General features: G+C 56.2%; 1 protein-coding gene across 1 annotated transcript in view; it reads right to left on the reverse strand.

Annotated features, from left to right (window-relative positions):
• Positions 1–18,030, reverse strand: part of PLEKHH1 (pleckstrin homology, MyTH4 and FERM domain containing H1) — a 47,595-nt gene that overhangs the window by 5,525 nt on the left and 24,040 nt on the right. The window contains exons 6-24 of the mRNA XM_048219818.2: positions 17,572–17,653; positions 16,694–17,457; positions 13,259–13,337; positions 12,533–12,624; positions 10,861–11,011; positions 10,536–10,681; positions 9,528–9,638; positions 8,500–8,586; positions 7,995–8,156; positions 6,992–7,072; positions 6,447–6,629; positions 5,943–6,051; positions 5,020–5,132; positions 4,257–4,433; positions 3,876–3,973; positions 3,219–3,396; positions 2,563–2,718; positions 1,395–1,495; positions 525–666 (exon numbers count right to left, since the gene is read on the reverse strand). Of these exons, the coding sequence (XP_048075775.1) occupies positions 525–666; positions 1,395–1,495; positions 2,563–2,718; positions 3,219–3,396; positions 3,876–3,973; positions 4,257–4,433; positions 5,020–5,132; positions 5,943–6,051; positions 6,447–6,629; positions 6,992–7,072; positions 7,995–8,156; positions 8,500–8,586; positions 9,528–9,638; positions 10,536–10,681; positions 10,861–11,011; positions 12,533–12,624; positions 13,259–13,337; positions 16,694–17,457; positions 17,572–17,653 (3,012 nt within the window). The remainder of the gene's footprint in view (positions 1–524; positions 667–1,394; positions 1,496–2,562; positions 2,719–3,218; positions 3,397–3,875; positions 3,974–4,256; positions 4,434–5,019; positions 5,133–5,942; positions 6,052–6,446; positions 6,630–6,991; positions 7,073–7,994; positions 8,157–8,499; positions 8,587–9,527; positions 9,639–10,535; positions 10,682–10,860; positions 11,012–12,532; positions 12,625–13,258; positions 13,338–16,693; positions 17,458–17,571; positions 17,654–18,030) is intronic.

The raw sequence follows: 18,030 nt of genomic DNA on the forward strand, positions 1-18,030 counted from the left end.
GCCTCCTAAAGGTAATAGGGAGAAGAGTCGAAGTCTGAATGCATGTTTCCCTTCCTGATTCTACTTACGATGTTTTACAGCTGTAAGTACAAATTTTATCACATCCATTGTGTGATATACATTATTTCACTAGCATACTTAGTACAACCCTGTGGGGGCAGGCAGGGAGGCATTTTTGTTTACTGTATACAGAGAAGGAAACTAAAGCATAGACCACAGCAATGCCTTGGCCAAGATCTCACGGCAGGAAGGTGGCTAGCACTCAAAGGTAGGGCTCTGGATTCCACATCCAGAGTTCGGCCTGTGATCTGTGTCTGCAGTGAAGGGCTCTGATGGTAAGGAGTCAGCTTCCCTCCACAGCCAGAGACGGCCAGAGACGGTCAGAGACAGCCAGAGACTGCCGGGCCGCCCTCCCCTCAGGAACCACAGGGTCTGGAGTCTCCTGGTTAAGGCTGTGTGCTATATGCCCCCGTGAGTCCTAAAGCTGGTGCCCCGATCCTCCCAATTCCTGAACAGAACCTCACCTGGGCCATCAATGCAGCCATTTCAAGAGCCAGCTCCTTGTTGACAGGAAACCTCCCTGCCACTATCTCCCCACTAGTCTGGGAGGCGAGCAGCAGCCGCTCCCGCTCCGTCTCCCCTTTCACTTGACTCCGAAAGTACAGCCTACAGGGAAGACAGTGAGAAGAAGCCAAGACTCAGCTGGGATCCCAAATGGATGAGGTCATCTTGGCATCTGTTTATCTTGATTTCCAAAGAAAGAAACTACTTTTTTTATACCATCTGTGAGCCTATTTTCTATTGCCTCCAAAAAAATTTTACTAAGCACAACACAGGGCCAATAACAGGGCCATCGGTTCTCAAAGCAACAGTGGCCCAGGGTACGCCTGACAACAGTACTGCCCACCGGATCTGCTGAGGGGGATCTGCTCCCTGGAATCACAGCTTTGTAGGGAACTGGAGAAGTTCAAGATTCCAAGAGAATAATGGAAATTATTTGCCTGGAGACAGATCTGGGATGGGATTTTCTTATCCAAATAGACAAAAAAAAATCACGATTTCTTCTACATTTGCTGAAATTGTTACAGGAGCTATTTATTCTTGAGCCTTAAATACCTAGTGCCCATACAAAATTTCGCTCTTCTAATGTAACCCGTGCAGCCATCCCACAGGGTTGGTCTGTTTTCTTGGCAGGGGTGTGTGTGTGTGTACATGCAGTACAGGGACCGAGAGCCTGAGCTGCCCAGGGTCTCACAGACGATCACCAGAGCCAGCCTGGGCCACCCACTAACGTCCACAACACAGTGCCGTCTCTGTGGACGTGCTCTCTGTCCAGCACAGGCCAGCTGGTGGGAGTGATGAGGTGCCCCCCCGCCCCGGGCGGCGCTCTGGACCTGTTCTTGTACATCAGCTTCACGACACGTGTGCCACCCTCAGCCTTGCCAGAGTGCAGCTCCTTCAAGGCTTGCTCCCACTTGGAGATGGCATCACAGATCTAGAACAGGCAGGAGAGGACAGTCAGAAAAGGCCCTGAAGAGGGGAACAGGTCCCACCGGGGGCAGGACTCGGCAGAGCAGCGGGCCAGAGTCAAGTGACTGTCCTCCATCAGGAGGCTGATGTGCAGGCCTCATGCACCTGGGACCGGAGGGGTCTTACAACCACCCCACAGTCAGCGGTAGAGCCCTCGGCATGGCGTGAGCACAAAGCATGGGATGCTGCCCCCCATTGGCCTTGACACCTGAGGGGGGCTCCCTGGAGGCTAGGCAGGCCTCTGTCAAAAACCGTGGCCTCCTATTACCAGCTCCATTTCCCTTCCACCGAGCACCATTCTCTTCCACAAGTACACCCAGAGGCCTACTGTGTAACCGAGCCTTGCAGATACCCAGACATTTGCCAAGAGGACGCACGGTATTTCCAGGCGATGGTAAAAGACCATAGGAGCCTTTGTCCCGTTGCCATAAAAAGAGCAGACACGGAACCAAAACCCTCAGACACATCAATGCTACAACACATTCCCACACACACTCAACATTCCCCCTGGCACTAATCCCAGACCACAAGCAAGGTAGGTCTTAAATCCCATTCGAGGGCCTTTTACTTGTGGATGTGCCACACAGATCTACCTGCTTAAAATGTGGCGGAACCCATAAGCACAGCAGAGGCCCCGGCAGACAGGGCAAGAATGAGCTGCAGCGTACAACACACTTCACTGGGTCCAGGTGGACGGCCGTCTAGCTCTGCGTGTGTACAGGGACGAGTGCCTCCGTGTCCCTCCTACACCACGCTGAGAAGCAGCTTCTCCCCCCAGATACTGCACAGCCCCTTGAGGGTAGAGGGGACATGGAGATGGAGATGTTCTCTCCAGAGACAAGGGCAAAACCAACTTTTCTCTGCCTGTACGAGTCGGTTTTAGGATGCCAGGGGGAGCACCGTGGGCTCCCAACCTAACAAGCTGTGGAAGAGTAAGGCACCCGCCAGAGGGGTGCTTTCCCCATCGCCCAAACCCCGAAGCCTGGCGGTATCTCAGGAGGGGCTCAGCTGGCCCGGCAGGGAGGCCGTCACCTTGATGCTCCCCTGCAGGCAGTGTTCCAGGTCCCTGCCAGAAGGATCGTCTGTGAAGAGGGCAAAGCCAGAGTGGGAGGACTTCCTCATGCCTGTCTCTTGGTTCAGACGCTGGAGGAACTCATCAACTGTGGAGGAGCCATCAAAACCGACCACCTGCACAGGAGAGGGGTTAGTCCCAGAGGACACCTCCTGAGAGGGGCTCGTTAGGGCTAGTGGCGGGGTGTGAGTCTGGGAGGTGGAAAGGCTTGGCTGAAAGGAGCAAGGGTAAATGCAAAAGCCACAGGAAGCCGGTTTCCATCACGCGCAGAGGGTGCGAGCTTCGGGGACAAGCCCGCCTGCAGTAGGCCGAAACCAGCAGCAATGCTTTCGGAGGCCCTTTGTCATGCCACTTTCTTGGTTTCCGCAGCGGCTTCGAAAGATCTACTTTCCAGGTGCCAAACAGTGAAACACTTTTGCAATTCAAGCTGCTTTCTCACTCCACACTGGTGCTCGTGGTCCCACCCCCACCTCCAGATCCCGGCCTGTCCTTCTGCCGGTCCGCCCAGAAACAATCTGCCCGGCCCAAGGAGGTTTGGTACACTCCTGGCCCAAGGTGCTCTCTGGGCTAGGGATAGGAGAGGGCGGAGGAGTGGGAGCCCGCGCAGCTTCCTCACCTGGTAAGTCCCATTGGCGAAGTGCACGGGGATGCTGAAGGGCGAGGAGTGGTGGAAGGGGTTGCGTAGCAGGATGGACACCACTTCCATGCGGGACGGCCTGGCCTCCCGCTCCCCAGTCTGCAGCGTCCGCTCCACGGCCCGCTGGCAGTAGGTGGCATACTGGCCAGTTTCATTTCTAAAGAGATGGGGGAAGAAAGAAAACAATCCCAGGGAATCCGCTCATTCCTGCTACCTTGACCCCTTGGCTGCCGACCCTGACCCAGACAAGACCAAATCTGCAGCGGGGCCGGCAGAGAGAAAAGCCCCGAACGCTCTGGTCTGTGGTGTTCATCTGTCATTCAGGTCTGTCTGCGGCAGGTGGCTCGCACAGATATTTTCTCCAGAAGCCAGAAGAACAGGGCCACAGACCAAGAAACCATGGGAATGATCTGGGGACACCCACAAAGCATGCATGCATACACGGACTGGGGTGCAGAGCAGCCCAGGCATGCCCACGCCTCCCCATGCCCATTCACGTACATGGCAACGAGCGAAGTCTCTGTGACCGCCGTGCAAACCTCAGGGGCAGGGTGATCTGGTCCATCCCGGCCCCCTACCGCCCGCCTCCCCATGCCATGGGCAGCAGGAACGGCCCCGAAAAGGACGCTCACTCACCTGGGATCTGCGTGGCGCTGGAGCTGCTGTTTGACATACCAGAGGAAGTGGTGCTGAGGCAGGAAGAGTGGGGCACACAGAGCCAGGAGCTGCCAGCACTGCGGGGGGCACAGACAGCATGGGGCGGGGGCCAGTTCCGCAGCACCACCGGCCTGCATAGCCCTGAGCCACCAAGCCCTCAGTGCTCTCTAAACTTCTGCGGCTGCCAAGCTGGCCAACCCAGTCAGGCTTCGTCCAGAGCAGAAATCACACGACCTGACCAGCACAGCCGTACGGAGGCAGCCCGCTTCCTACCACCCAGTCCTCTCCTTCCACCTTCCTGCGTCCTGGGCAGCCCCCGCCAAGGGCTCCCAGCGGCTGCTTTGCCCCGGCGCTGCTCACCTGCACGAGGGAGCACTTCTGAGGTGGGCGGCAGCTGGTCTGCTTCATGAGCTGGCAGTAGATCTCGCTCTGCAGCTCGGGGTGGGCAAGGCAGACCTGCAGGGCCGCCTGGGCCAGAGACACGTGGTAGTCCACCGAGGCTGCTTCCACAGGCACGTTGATGAAGAGCTGGCAGGACTGGCCGGGAAATGATGGTGGGCACAGGCAGACCCACAGCCCCTTGGTGAGTATCCTTGGTGACAGTGGGCAGACCGAGCCGTCCCCCTGGGCTCCAGGGAGGCTCCGGTTTACAGCGGGCAGCCCCTTCTAAGAGGGAGCACTGCCACTGCCCGCTGAGAAGGCTACTTTGGGATAGAATCGTTCCTTCTTTAAATGTGTCCATTACATAAGCAAGACATTCATTTTTTTTAAGAGAATATTCAGACAGACACAAAGAACATTCTAAAAGAGGTCAGACTCTCTCAGGTTTGGAAGCAACCTAAACCTGGCCTTTTCTGCTGTTCACTCTAGGAGGAGGGGAGTTCCTCAAAGAGTCGTTTCACTGGCTCTTCCCAAGGAAGCCGTGAATGCCTCCCCGCCATAACGGACCATGGCGAGGACCTGTGGGACTTTTTCCCTTTCCCTCAGATCCCTCTGTGAGCTACCCCTAACTGCCTGGGCTCCCCCCTGGCATCGCCATGGTGGGCAAACTGCTCCGGGGAGAGCCTGGGCCCACGGCGAGGGGGCCACCTGTTGGTGGGCCTGGGCTCCGTTCCCGTCTTACCTTGAAGAGCTTGACAGCCTCCGTCTGCAGGGCCTCCGAGGGCAGCGTGGTGAGGGAGGTGTATAGCCCGTCTTTGCTGTAACACAGCATGGGGTGCCTCCAGAGAGGGGAATCTGCCCAGAGCACAGCACCGAGAGCAGCAGCAGTTACCGCTGGGGAGGGGACTTGCCTCCCACCCCCACCGCCACCCCCTCCTGGATCTGTGAGGAAAGCAAGGACGGACTGTCTGGATCCACGCGACGCACTGGGTTTGTGTCCACAGTGTGGGGCACACAGCTGTGCACCGCCTCTAGCACGCTCACGAGCGTGGCTCACAGGGACGTGGCTACTGCTCTGCTCGCGGGGCTGCAACAGGGGTGAGTACGCGCGCTTGTGGGTATCTGAGCGCAAGCACGTGTGTGCAGGGGAGGCCCCTCCCTGCAGGGTCGGGTCTGGATGGAGAGCGCACATCAGCCTGACGTCCACAAGCCTCGGAGCAGCAGGGAAGGGGAGTGTGGTGTGGCCGCTAGCTCCTCAGGGTCCTGAGAATCAGGAGCGTAACGAGGACCTCATAACACCCCAGGCTTGGCTTGGTCTAATCCCAACGTGGGCTTCATTCATGGATTAACAAGCTTGAACTATTCACCAGCTACCTTCCTTCCTCAACCCTCTGCCCAGCCAGCAAAGCCACAGTGAAAAAAGTAAAACATTGACCGGGGTCACTGGAAAGTCTGTTCCCAAGTCAACTCCCCCAGACACAGCATGGTCACCTCAGTATCTTCACCAGAAACAGGGGCTCTGGAGCTTGGATGGAAATGTCCCTCCATGGCTTAGACCGTTTTAAAACAGCTTCGAGGTACAGAAATGCTTTCTTTGGGTTTCTGACCAACCGTTACCCAGCCACCACCCTCCAACCCAAGCAGGGATAGCCACCCTTGCCTTACCTGGGTCTCCCTCCCCGTCCATCAGTTTTCCAATGAGCTGTTCATAGGCAGTGCCAACCCTGGCACTGCTGCCCCCTGCAGCCACCGTGAGGTGGTACAGCCATGTGTCCTAGAAAGGGATGGAAGCCATCTGCAGAGACTGGAGTGGGAAGAAGGGAGGCAGAGCTCCGGAGAAGTTTCCTTGAAGGGGCCAAGCCCAGCGTGAGGCTAGGCTAGTCTGGCTGGCACAAGTCAAGGCCACCAGTCTCTAAGAGGAAAGACTTGGGATCGGGTGAACATGAACCCAAATTTCTAAGCTTGAGGTGCTATCTCATGGTCCCAGTGGAGAGATGCTTGTCACTGGGAGGGAATTCACTATAAGGAATAGTCCCAATCAGGGAATGCTAGTTACCAAAATGTCCAGGAAGGAAAGAAACTTGAATTTGGGGAGGTTGGGAAAGAAGGAAGGGAAGATGAGAATCACAGGACCAAGCTTGGCCGAGGAGGCCCAGCCCCCTCTCTTACCTTTTCATGCTTGGTGCCAATGAGGAGGTAGGTGGGGCTGTGCTCTGGGGGGTGGATCACCAGGGTGCAGTGGGAGGAGAGCAACCGCCTGCTTCCTCCAGCCTCGTAGTCCTCGTCTGAGTCACAGGATCGATCTACTTCCTCTACGCGTGCGTCCCGCACAGACAGATGGCCCAGGGGTCGCTGTGGACAGGAGACTTCCATGAATAGGAGAGCCAGCAGGGAACAGGGCAGCCTCCTCTCTCTGAACCCTCAGGCCCTGCTGGGCTGGGAATCATGGACATGGTTGGGTCACAGAAAGAGGGGGGTTAACTATAGCTCCCTGGCTGAGGCTTGCCTGGAGAAGCACAGACAGACCCCACGGGTGGAATCTGTGGGCTGTGCACACTGGCCATTCAGGCTACAGGGATCCAGCCAGCTTTGTACTTGTGGTGGCATGAGGCAGGGTTGATGGAAAAGCTGGGGCCTTCCATCAGGACATGGGGCCACAGGAATGTGGTCTGGGGAAAGCAGAGAGTGGGTGCTGTCAGGAAGCCAGGAAGTACCTTGTCCTCATGACTTCGATAGTAATAGAAGGTTCTCCCAACAAGAGCACACCAGACCAGCTTGGAATGGCCATGTTTTACCTATAAGACAGAAATTAAGACCTCGTGATTGGAACCAGGTAATCCCAGAAGTAAATCCAGGACTGCCAAAGAGAAGCCAGAGGAAGGCAGATCTCAAAACCCCTGGTCAAACTCAGGTCCTTAGTAGAGATGCCACCCAGACTCCCTACTAGCAGGACTGGGCCCTTTCACGTGGAGGGTTCGTGGTGTGTACCCTGTGACAGCCCATCCATCCTTGCACCACACGCCATAAAGACTAACCAGGCCAGTCAGATGTCCTGTCCCAGGAATATGGACACAGCTGTCAGGATGCTGAGAGGGAGGGCAGGGCCATGCCCGGCGGACTAAAGCCCCCAGGCAAACGTAAATCACGAGGGTGGCAGGAGACTGACACGAGCACAGACTGAATGCGGAGGCGGAGAGAGAGCCAAGAGCACCGAGCTTGCTCACACGTGGCTTTGCTTTCTCATGGCGTTCTGGCCTAGTTCATGTGCTTTCTTGTTAACTTCCATTTTCTTGAGGTTAACAAGTACTTCTCTGCTCCTTATAGCCAGAAGAGTCCTAACTCAAACACCTTTAGGGCAGGCCTGGGATCTGACCTCTTTGAGTGGCCACCCCTACCTCACCCACCTCACGGCTTCCACTATTCATACTGAGGCACGGCGGGCGCAGGTGCGGGGGAAGCAATTCCTAATGACCTCAAAATAGGTCCAAGACGTTCCTTTCCCTCCTGTCCCAACAACAGTTGTGGTACTCACAACCCTGATCTCTGTGTTCATTCACGGACACTCTGAGTGGTCAGACGTGTCTGAGGCCCACAGGCTAACCCGGTGAGCCAAGTCCTGCAGACGGGCTGTAAGGAGGGCCGCCCTTAGGCGCCTGGCTCCCCTGCCTCTCGGGAGCTCGGGAGGCCCGCGTTCCTCCCCACCAGCCCGTCCCCTACCTTGGTCAGCCAGCCCTTCACAGCGGGCTTGGTGCCACCCCGCGGCAGGGCTGGAGGCCCCACGGCCTGGACCTTCAGCAGGCTCTGCAGTACTCGGACCCACTCCTCCAGCAGGCCTGGTGAGTCCGCTGTCAGGTAATAGGTTTTCTTCTCAGAGATAAGCTGTGGGGGAGAGATCAGGGGCAGGGAGACGGCAGGATGGCATGCCAGGGACTGGGCTCTGAGGGGGCACAGATCCCTGAACCCACTGGGCCTTCCTTCCTCCCACCCTGGGTCTCCCTCCCTTCTTTCCCTTGTTCTCTTCCCCCTGTCTCTGCTACCTTCACTCTGTCTCGCACATTCGGTCTCTTCTTCCCTCCCAGTACTCACAAATTAGGGTCACATCCAAGTGTGGATGTGATGTCTCTCACACATGCTCATTTTGCCCCAGCTTTGTTTCCATCATAGTCCTATCCAAACCCAGCACCTCTTCGTCTAAACCGCTGGCTGCTAGGAGCCCACCCACCTGGAATGTCTGTGCACCCTCTCCTCGAACAATTTGGCAACGGGAATTCAGTTCCACTTGACCCTGAGGTTTCCGGATGACATCGCTCTGTAAAGACAGGAACGGGCAGGAACACGGTAGGACCCTTCCCAGAGCACATCATTCTCCCTCAGATCTTACTCCAGGCCACAGGCGAAGGGGAAAGTGATTCCCAAGCTTTCCTGGGCTATGGTATGATTGGTAACTTGTTCTGGATCCTGGTTCTGGCTAAATGGAGCAATGATTAGAGAGAGACATGGGTCCATGTGACCCCAGCCTTAAAAAAGTATAGATTGAACCTTTAAAATTAGGTCAGAAGCCAATCACGTTATTCTGAGCTATAAAGTCTTTAAATTTTTCTACTACATTCTTCATACCAAGTGTGGCAAATAAGTGGCATACCTATCACCATTCCCCTTCCCAGTGCACCTGCACACCTTACTAACCAATCAGAGCATGCCCACTCACTGAGTGATACGGGTCTGGAATCCTCAACAGCCACTGACCACTGGCTGGAGTTGTACAAGAGACATGGCCTTTTCACTTTCTTTAAAACATTAATGTTGGTTCCCCAAGGAGGTCCTGTCAAACTAGATCTCAACATCCAAGGCTCCCTAATCCCAAACTGTACAGGAAGGAGGTGGAGGAGGTGATGGGCTCTCTGTTAGAACCACCCAGATAATGTGAGGACAGCCTGGAAACAATTCTTTTACGGGACTAGGAATTAAAAGAAATCAGCTTCTGAAGTAAGAAGGAATCACCAAGCCAACTCATCTGGAACTGCCTTTGACGGCTCTGTGCCTGATTTCACTCCAGGAACCCGTGACCAGCCTCAGGGTCCCGTGTGAGGCTCAAAGCCCTGGGTGCCCAGACAGGCCACCTCTCCCCACCTGCCAGACCTCTGCCCTCTGGCCGTGGGCCCCACCAACCCTTCTTCTAGCCCCCGCTGCACAGTTCTGAGTTTGGGCCGGGGCCCTTTTGACTACTGTCCTGGGGGAGGAGGGTCTCACCGGGGACTTGTAGTACATAATCTGTCCCTGTCTCAGGACAAACCAGCGCCTCTTCCACGTCTTTACCCGGCTCCCCATTTTTAGCAGGTAGCCCGACTTCTCCAGTGACTCCTGCAGGGGTGAGAGGGTACGGGGGCGGGGGGGAAGAGGAGTGGACAGAAAGGGGGAATCACTTTGGGTTTGTAGATGTCACACGAGCCAAAATGGCCCACTTGAGTTACTGCTTTGTCATCAATTAAAAACAAATTTTTGAGTACCTACTAGATGCATTTTCAGGGCACTATGCCCTGCTAAGGGTTCAGACAGAACTAGCATAAAGCAAGGTGGCCCTGCCAGGGGCTGCATGAGGGAGAGGCTGGCCAGGGAGGGCTTCCTGAAGAGCCAGATCCAAACTGGCTTTGGAAGGAAAAGTCAGCTTCCCTTCAAAGCCACACCAAGGGGAGGAAAAGGCCACTGTAGGCAGCAGGAAGGGAGAGTGAGGTTTGGGGAAGAAGGGCACATCAGCCAGGCTGGGGCAGAGGCCTAGGGAATGAGGGATGTGGGTCTGCAGCACGACTCTAAGCCTCAGGCTTCTTATCCAAAAAAATGGGGTCCTTGTCCTGAGAGGATGGTGAGGACACGTGGGACAAAGCATGAAGAGCACTGAGCATGGTGTGGGGTGCTTGGTAAGAACCCTGTAAATGCCCGCTCTTGGCATTCCAGGATGGGAACACATGGAAACGCCTGGGGCCCGGTGGGCCGCCATGGGAAAGCCTACTGGCTACTCGTGGGTTGATGAGGAGCTCACTGGGTGCTCTCTCCTTCTTCACAGGGTCTGTGTGCACCTGACTCGGTACCTGCCCACTGCCTACTCCCTGGCGCCGCACACATGTCGCGGCCCCCGTGGCCCTTGGGCATTCCCCAGGACCCCTCGTCTCCGGCTGAGGGCTCCAGGCAGACACAGCCTCTGCTGGAGGCTGCCCCATGCTGCCCTGCCTCAGCCCGGGGCGGCCCGTGCTCCCAGCTCACCCTGCCCAGGCCCGGCCCCTCGCCGGAGAAGGCTGACGTGCGCTGCAGTTTGTGCTCTGGTTCCGAGTAGTCGCTGTCCAGCGAGCAGGCGTCCGGGGGGATGGCGTAGTCACCCTCGGAGCTCAGCGAGGACATGGACACGCCTGCTGAGGGAGGAGGAGTCAAGGGCCAGGGGCTGCAGGAGCCTTCCTCCCTGACCCAGGACCTCTGAGTCTGGAGCTGAGGGTCACAGGCACAGATCAAGCAGGGGCCCTGGGTAAGCCCGCGCATGGGAGGAGGCATGGGGCTGCTTCTGCCCCGCACCCTCCCAGTCCCTCCTCTGTACCTCTCTTTATGGCCCGGGGGCTGCCCAGTCCGCTGGTCTTCCTGGACTCACAGCAGGGGACTGAGGTTCGAAAACTCGCCTGAGAGCTGCAGTCATCATCGGACCCAGAGGATTCGTCCACAAAAGGCACAGTGCTGATCTGCGTGGCTCTCTGCAAGACAGGCGCCCTCCCCCACTCCAGCTCACCTTGCAAAACACAGCCCTTCCTGTGGGCACTGGTACTCCCACTCACACGGCCTGTCTGGGGCACGTGGACGCCATCACCCCCCTGGGGCACTCTACAGACAACCATTCGGTCTCCACCTTACTCTCCCGTCCTCACCTCCATGCTTCCCCTTAGGCCTCCCGCCCACACACCATCCTCTGTGGTCCCCAAAGGAACTGGCCCATCTAGGCCGAGTACCCAGCTGCTGTGACCCTTCCTCCTGCCACTAGGGGGCCAGAACGCCACGCAGGCCAAGCACAGATAGGAGCTTTAAACGTGTGCGGATAAGGAAACGAGAAGCCATCTCAGTTGGCAAACATTTAAAAAGACTATCTCAACGTTGGTGAAAGTGTGGGGAACGAGGTGCTCTGTAGCCTGATAAAGCCTTTTAGAAGGTAATTTGGCAAGACCTGCCAAAATGTAAAATATGCCTATCATTCACCCATACATTTCCCCTCTAGAACTCTGTCCTCCGGAAATACATACACGTGATACTTGAGTGCACAGAGATGCGTTTGTGCAATGATATTCATCATGACAGTGACTGCAGAGAAAAACAGAGATGGGACCTAAACTGTCCATCAGTAGAGGGCAGGGTAAGGTAGTTATGGGGCATCCACAGCAGGGGTACCAGACAGCCCTAAGAGGGGAAGCAGAGCTGTGCACGGAGGTGCAGCTGGGAGATCTGACTCACGGTCGTGCGAGCAAGCAAGGGACGGAAGGACATATACGGTGTGATCCTCCTTGTGTACACACGCACGCGTGTGTATGTGTGTGTGTGCCTGTGTGTGAGAGACAGGGACAGGGACACAGGCAGGATCTGTCAGTGCACTGGTAAATGCAACAGAGAGCCTCACAGAATAAACACCAAACCACGAATGATAGTTGCCTCCAGGGTTAGAAATTAGGGAAAAGTAACGTGAAAGAAAATTTCACTTTTGGCTTTTTGATTCTTCTTTAAAAAGTTTCACAAAGTATTACTGTTTTGACCTCAAAAACCAATAACAAAAGGAGACAAAAATATGTATGAAAACATTATGCTGCGGTTACAGCTGATTTTTGTTAAAAAAGACAGAGATACGAAACTAATGTAATACTGTGTGCTCAAAGAAAAACCCGCAGAGATATTATGAGAGTATACATAGGAATATATGTTTGAACACATATGAAATATTCTGGAAGGAGTCCTCCCGGGACAGACGTGAAAAGATGGGGAAGACAGGTGAAGCAGCAGTGGGTCTAACATTTACCTTTTCACTTTGCCCATGATCATACGGATTCAAATTTTTGTAAACATACAGTTTTTATAATAAAAATCTAATAAATACTAAAAATAAAATGACATATATATGGTAGCCGAGCTCCCTGCCCAGAGTTGTGTGTGTGGAAGCCTGACCCACTCGAGCCACTACATGGAGAAGGGGCCTCCTGCATAGAACACCCCCACCTCGGACAGCAGCTTCTTACCCCCTTCAGGGCTGTGTAGACAGGCACGGTGACATTCTTGTAGACAAGGCCAGAGAAAGGCCCAGGGGACGCAAGGGCAGGAGGGCTTGAAGCTGGAGGGGATGGGGAAGAGGGATGAGATTAACTCGGGTGCTGTAACTCACTTGGGGGACCTGTGGGAGGCAGAGACCTGGGCAAACTGAGGAGGAGTTCCACGTAGACAGTGTTCCCTGAAAGAGCACTCCAGGAGACAGATGGGGTGGCAGTCCTTAGCATGGGGGCCAAGGACTTCTTTAGTCCCACCCTTGCGAGGTGAATCACCAACTGTGTGACTCTGGAGCTCACATCCTGGGGGATTCAGTGGCTGGCCAGCTAGCTTGGGAGCCAAAGGGTAGGGATGTGGTTCCTTCAGGGGGCTCATCTAAATCAAGGCATGGGGGGGGCTCTCCGACCCCTAGTACTGGGCACTACAGAAGGGAAGCCAGTGCAGGTGGGAGGCTGAGCTAGAGAACCCCACTTCTAAGGCCCCTTCCAGCTCCGTAATTGGCTACAATCCGGTTAAAGGCCACGCCCACCCTGTAAGCATAAACTAAACCTGCACAGCTTCCTTCTCCCTCCTCGGTAGGTAGCCCGGCTGTGTGATTTCACTGAACCTCACCTGTTGGGGAAGGAACGGGGTGCTGGGTGTTCCTAAGAGTCTCCCTGCATGCCCACCCTGTCCAGCACGTGGGCTCCCTGGGGACTCACCGCAGCAGGCGGCATTCGTTCTGGGAGATGCATCCGAGAGCCGCATGCCAGCCGTGGCCACAGCATAGATCCGGCTCTCCTGGAATGGAAGGCCCCAGAGTGTCAGAGCCCAGCACGGAGCCCAGCGCAGCCCCTCCTGGGTGTGGAGGGCAAAGGATGGCTGTGGACGCAGGTGTGCGTCCAGGCTTGGCCAATTACAGGTGGGGTAATCCCAGGCAAGTCATATCTGAGCCTCCTCTTCCTCACCCCAAAAGTGGGTTAACACGCACCTGTCACAGAGAGCGGACGCCGGGAATATAATCAGCATCCAACAGATACGCATCCCTTCTAGTGCCCCCACCCTTCCTGTTTCTCTGAATCATACCCATTGTAGAGGCCCTGGGTCTCAGGCTCTCACCCCTCGAAGCTGGGGTGTTGATAATGAAGAGGTGGGAGCCCCACGGCAGGGGCTCGCCCTTTTCTAAGCCCGTTGTTTGGAAACTGGGACAGTTTTTCCTACAGTAACAACGTGATGTTCATGGTTCAGCCCAACCTACAAAGTCTGCCTAAGCTCGCCTAGGACCCTGAGCCCCACTGTAGAAGACACATGGATGGGAACCCCCACCCTCAACTCCCCCGTTACCTAACCTCAGCATTCCTGGGTCTGAAGCAGGCCCACAGGCCTAGGGAGCTTTGCTAACGGTTTTGATCAAACAACCCAGAGGCCCCACCTGCGCTTTTCCCACCCTTTTCTCCACTCAAGGTAAAGGGAAACAAAGACTCCCCTCAGGGGAGTCACAAGGACGAGGCAAGGTGGGCCTAGCTGGCTCAGGGAGGCAGCGGGGCTGGGGCCTGGGGCTGGAAGGGCTGCGGGGTGCTACCGGGGTGTCCCCCAGAGGGGAGCAGCAGCTCTGGGTACGTGGGGGAAGGAGGGCTGGGTGGGACCTCCCCTGAGCTGAGCAGAGGGATGGGAGGTAAGAGAGACAGAGGGGCAGCGAGGAAGGGGGTCCCTGGAGGGGATTATTCCTGTTAGTGCTGCTCATAGAATTCAGCCACAGGCAGCCTCTAACTTCACAGAGGATATGCAAGCGATGCTTGTCGGATTTAGGTAAAACAGACGTGGGAGTGTTTCACAAAAGTTATCCACTGCCCCGCTCACGAGGTTGCTTTGAGGATCAACCAAGAAAGGGCTCTGCACACTCTGAACTGGCAGATGGGTGTATGCGCCTCCCTCTGAGAGCTGTCCGCCTCTCCATCCCCGGTCTTGCTTTCCCCTCAGATGGTCCCTGCCCAGCGGGTCCCACCTGAGAAGAGAGAGTGGGCACCTATCGAGGTTTCTTAGGCGCGAGTTGCGATGAAGATTGTGAACAGGAGGCAAGTCCTCCTTAGCTGGTATGGCCAACCGCTGGGTCCCGGGGCCCAGCTGAGAGCAGCGAGGGCCTGTGGAAAGACCCGACGCCCCTTCACACCTTCACCCCCACAGCTCAGCTGACGTCACATGGGGAAAGCGTCGTCCGAAGCATCGTCTAAAGTATTCACTCCCTTTTCCCCTGGGTCTCTCTTCCCCTCCCCTCAACCCACACCCAACACGTGCAGGCAGAACACAAGAACTCCTCTGAGCCATCATGGCGGACGGCTCTGTTTTGGCCAAACGGCAGAAGTGAGCAGCACTTCTCTCTGGCACCCCCTGCTGAGGCCCCCTTGCCCGGATGCCCCTCACTGCCCACCTCCGCTTTAGGGTTCTAGAGGGTCTGTAGTTACAAGGCAACAATGAAAGAGAAGAGGGATGGTTCTGATGGTGGTCCAGCCTGGCCTGGCCCTTCCCTCCTTTCCAACATCCTCTCCACTGCTGCCCCGCCTGCCCCTGTGCTCCTTCCCTGCCCGCTGCCCCTCCACCTCACCCTTGCTCTCTGGATGGCAGCACCTTGTGAGGTGTTCCCACGACCCCCGGTGCTTCAGGGACAGGGCAGCAGCATAAGGCCTCAAGACCGGCCCAGGGAGGCCTAGCAGGCCTCCCCCAGACCCCACTCCCAGGCGTGGCTGTGTCTCCAGCCATCCGGCCCCCTTACGGCCATCAGCGCTGGTCAGCAAGCACTGCTAAGGACGTGGCCCATATGCTTGCGGTGCTGAGGCCGCCAGCACTGCAAACAGAGCCCCCGCAAGGTGCTGCTGAAAAGGCAGGTCTCCCAGGCAGTGGTGAAAATGAAAGGCGGTGTCACCCCGAAGTACGCCCCCCAGAACCCCTTTCCCTTGTGCTGCCAGGAGCCAGACACACAGACGTCTCCCATCACAGCATCATCTGGGGGTCTGAGCACAAGGAAGAAGCAGACATCTGCTCTATGATGTCCCCTAAGCCAGAAGGTTAGAGCCGGGCCTGGAGGCAGCAGGGCCCACCTTTAAAGCCTGGCTCCTCACTAGCGGCTCCATGACCACGGGCGAGTAAGCAAGTCTGTGGGGACAGCAGTGCCCCATCGGTAACAGGGGACAGCAGCTCACGGCTCGCACAGATGCGGGGTCCTGTGCTCGTGCTGGGCCCCGAGCTACACGCTCTTCGCCCTGCATCTCATCTCACCCTCCACACTGACCTGGGCAGCCGTATCCATGTCCGTCCACCCCCCATTTTCATTTTATTTTTATTTTTTGAATATTTTATTTATTTGAGAGAGAGAGAGCACAAGCAGGGGGAGCAGCAGAGGGAGAGGAAGAAGCAGGCTTCCCGCTGAGCAAGGAGCCCGATGCAGGACTCAATCCCAGAACCTTGGGATCATGACCTCAGCCGAAGGCAGACGCTCAACCAATTGAGCACCAGGTGCCCCTCCCATTTTCATTTTAAGTGTTTATCACGGAAAATGCCAAAGAGACACAAAAGCGGAAAGAAGAGAATAAAGAATGACCTTGCGTAGCCATCACCCAACTCTGCGAAGACTGACACATGGCTGGTCTTGTTTCCTCGGGGTCCCCAACCCCAGATTGCTGATTCAGAGGCAGCGCCACCGGCCATCACGTCCTTTATCCAATATTACAGTAAGGAAAGGCTCGCAGACAACAGCAGCCAGCACTTTCTGTGAACCACGACTGCAGGTGCTCCCTGCCACCTCACACGCTCCCTCCTCACAACCACCCGGTAAAGCAAGTACTGTTACCCCATGTCACAAAGGGGAACGGAGGCTAGGAAGAGGTTTAGTAACATGCTCAGGGTCACATTCAGCAAACCCTAGTGGTTTGATTCGGGGACCTGTGCTCCTCACCAGCGCACTGTACCCCCTCAAAGAGTGCAGAAGATTAGATGAGAAAATGTGCCCCAGGCGCCCAGCTTGGTCGGTGGCACAAGGTCACGAAGGGAGAGCCAGCCACTGTGCAACCACTCCGAGTCCCGGCTCTGGCCCTGCGAGTCTGCGTCCCACGAGCCGCTCTGCCCCCCTACCCCACCCCCCCGGCAAACAAAGTGCCTCTTACCCAGGATGGAAACCGGTGCAGAGGCGGCGTGGGGGGTTTGCTGCCCAATTCCACTTCCTCCCACTCGGCTCTTCGGGCCTTCGGGCTCTGTCTATCCTCCTCCTTCTTTCTCGCTGGGGGCGGCTCCTCCACCTCCATGCTCTCCGGTGCCTCCCGGGGCCTGGCTCGGGCCTCGGCCTCAGGAAGGCTGGAGGGATGGAGGGCTGACAGGGTCCCCATCTCGATGCTCACCACGTGGTTGAAGCACCCAGGGCCCACCTGGGGCTGACTGTGGTGCCGCTTGGCCAGCTGGATGCTGTCCCGGGGGGTGCTGGGGACCCGCACCTTTGGGAGGGTCAGGCTGCAGCCCAGGCTACCTTCCCTGGCAGAGTTCTTTGTCCCAGGGAGTGTCCCTCCCTGAGCGGTGACCAGGCCCTCCCCCCAGGAAGCCGAACCATGTCTATGGGTGCAAGGCTTCATGCATGGCCGGCAGGGAGAGCCCTCTCTTCCGAGAGGAGGTGGGAGGGTCTTGGCCTCCGCTCTTTCCCCAGGATGGACCACAATGGAACTAGACTTCTCCAGGGAAAGTCCTGCTTTAGGACCAGAGTCCTTGCTCTGCAGAGCACCCGGGGAAGGTGCATGCATAGCTGCCTTCAGGGCACCTTGGGCCTGGGGACCACTGTCCTGCCCTATTGGCTGCGTCCCTGGCCCTGAAGGGGCAGAATCCTGCTCTGGGGCTTCCTGAGGGTTCAGCAGCAGCTTCCCGGAAGGTGCCATCTGAAGAGCTGTGGTTGGGGGAAACGGGTATGGTGAGAGCTCCCTCAGTTCAGCGCACACCCTGACACACACACACACACACACACACACACACACACACACACACAGCCTGTCCTGCTCACCTGCTAGAGCGTCTTGGAGGGCTCCCACCTGCTCCACCAGCTGCTCATTACTGCTTTTCAGGTGCTGATTCTCCATCTCAAGCTGGGAAAAAGAAAAAAAAAAGACTTAGAATACTTAGCCGACAGGTTCAGACATATAATTCAAAATAAGATTAAAATCCTTTTTAAATCCAATCTTTGAAAAAGAACACTTGGGGCCCCAGCAATCCAGGGCTGACCCTCCCAGGGAGCCCTGACCTACCCCCTTTCCTTTGTGCTAACCAGTTTTGGTTCGGATAGAATTCCATTTGGCAGCCCCTGCACCGTCTTTTCTAAAATACCATTAAAAAAAAAAATTGTGAACTAGAATACATACCCAGGAAACTGCAGACCACATCAATGAAGAGCTTAGCAAATGACTGAAGTGAATGCTCATGTGACCACCATCCAGGTCAAGAAATAGGAATTTGCCAGCACGGC

The sequence above is a fragment of the Ursus arctos genome, unplaced genomic scaffold, assembly GCF_023065955.2.
Source record: "Ursus arctos isolate Adak ecotype North America unplaced genomic scaffold, UrsArc2.0 scaffold_25, whole genome shotgun sequence".
Lineage (NCBI taxonomy): Eukaryota > Metazoa > Chordata > Mammalia > Carnivora > Ursidae > Ursus > Ursus arctos.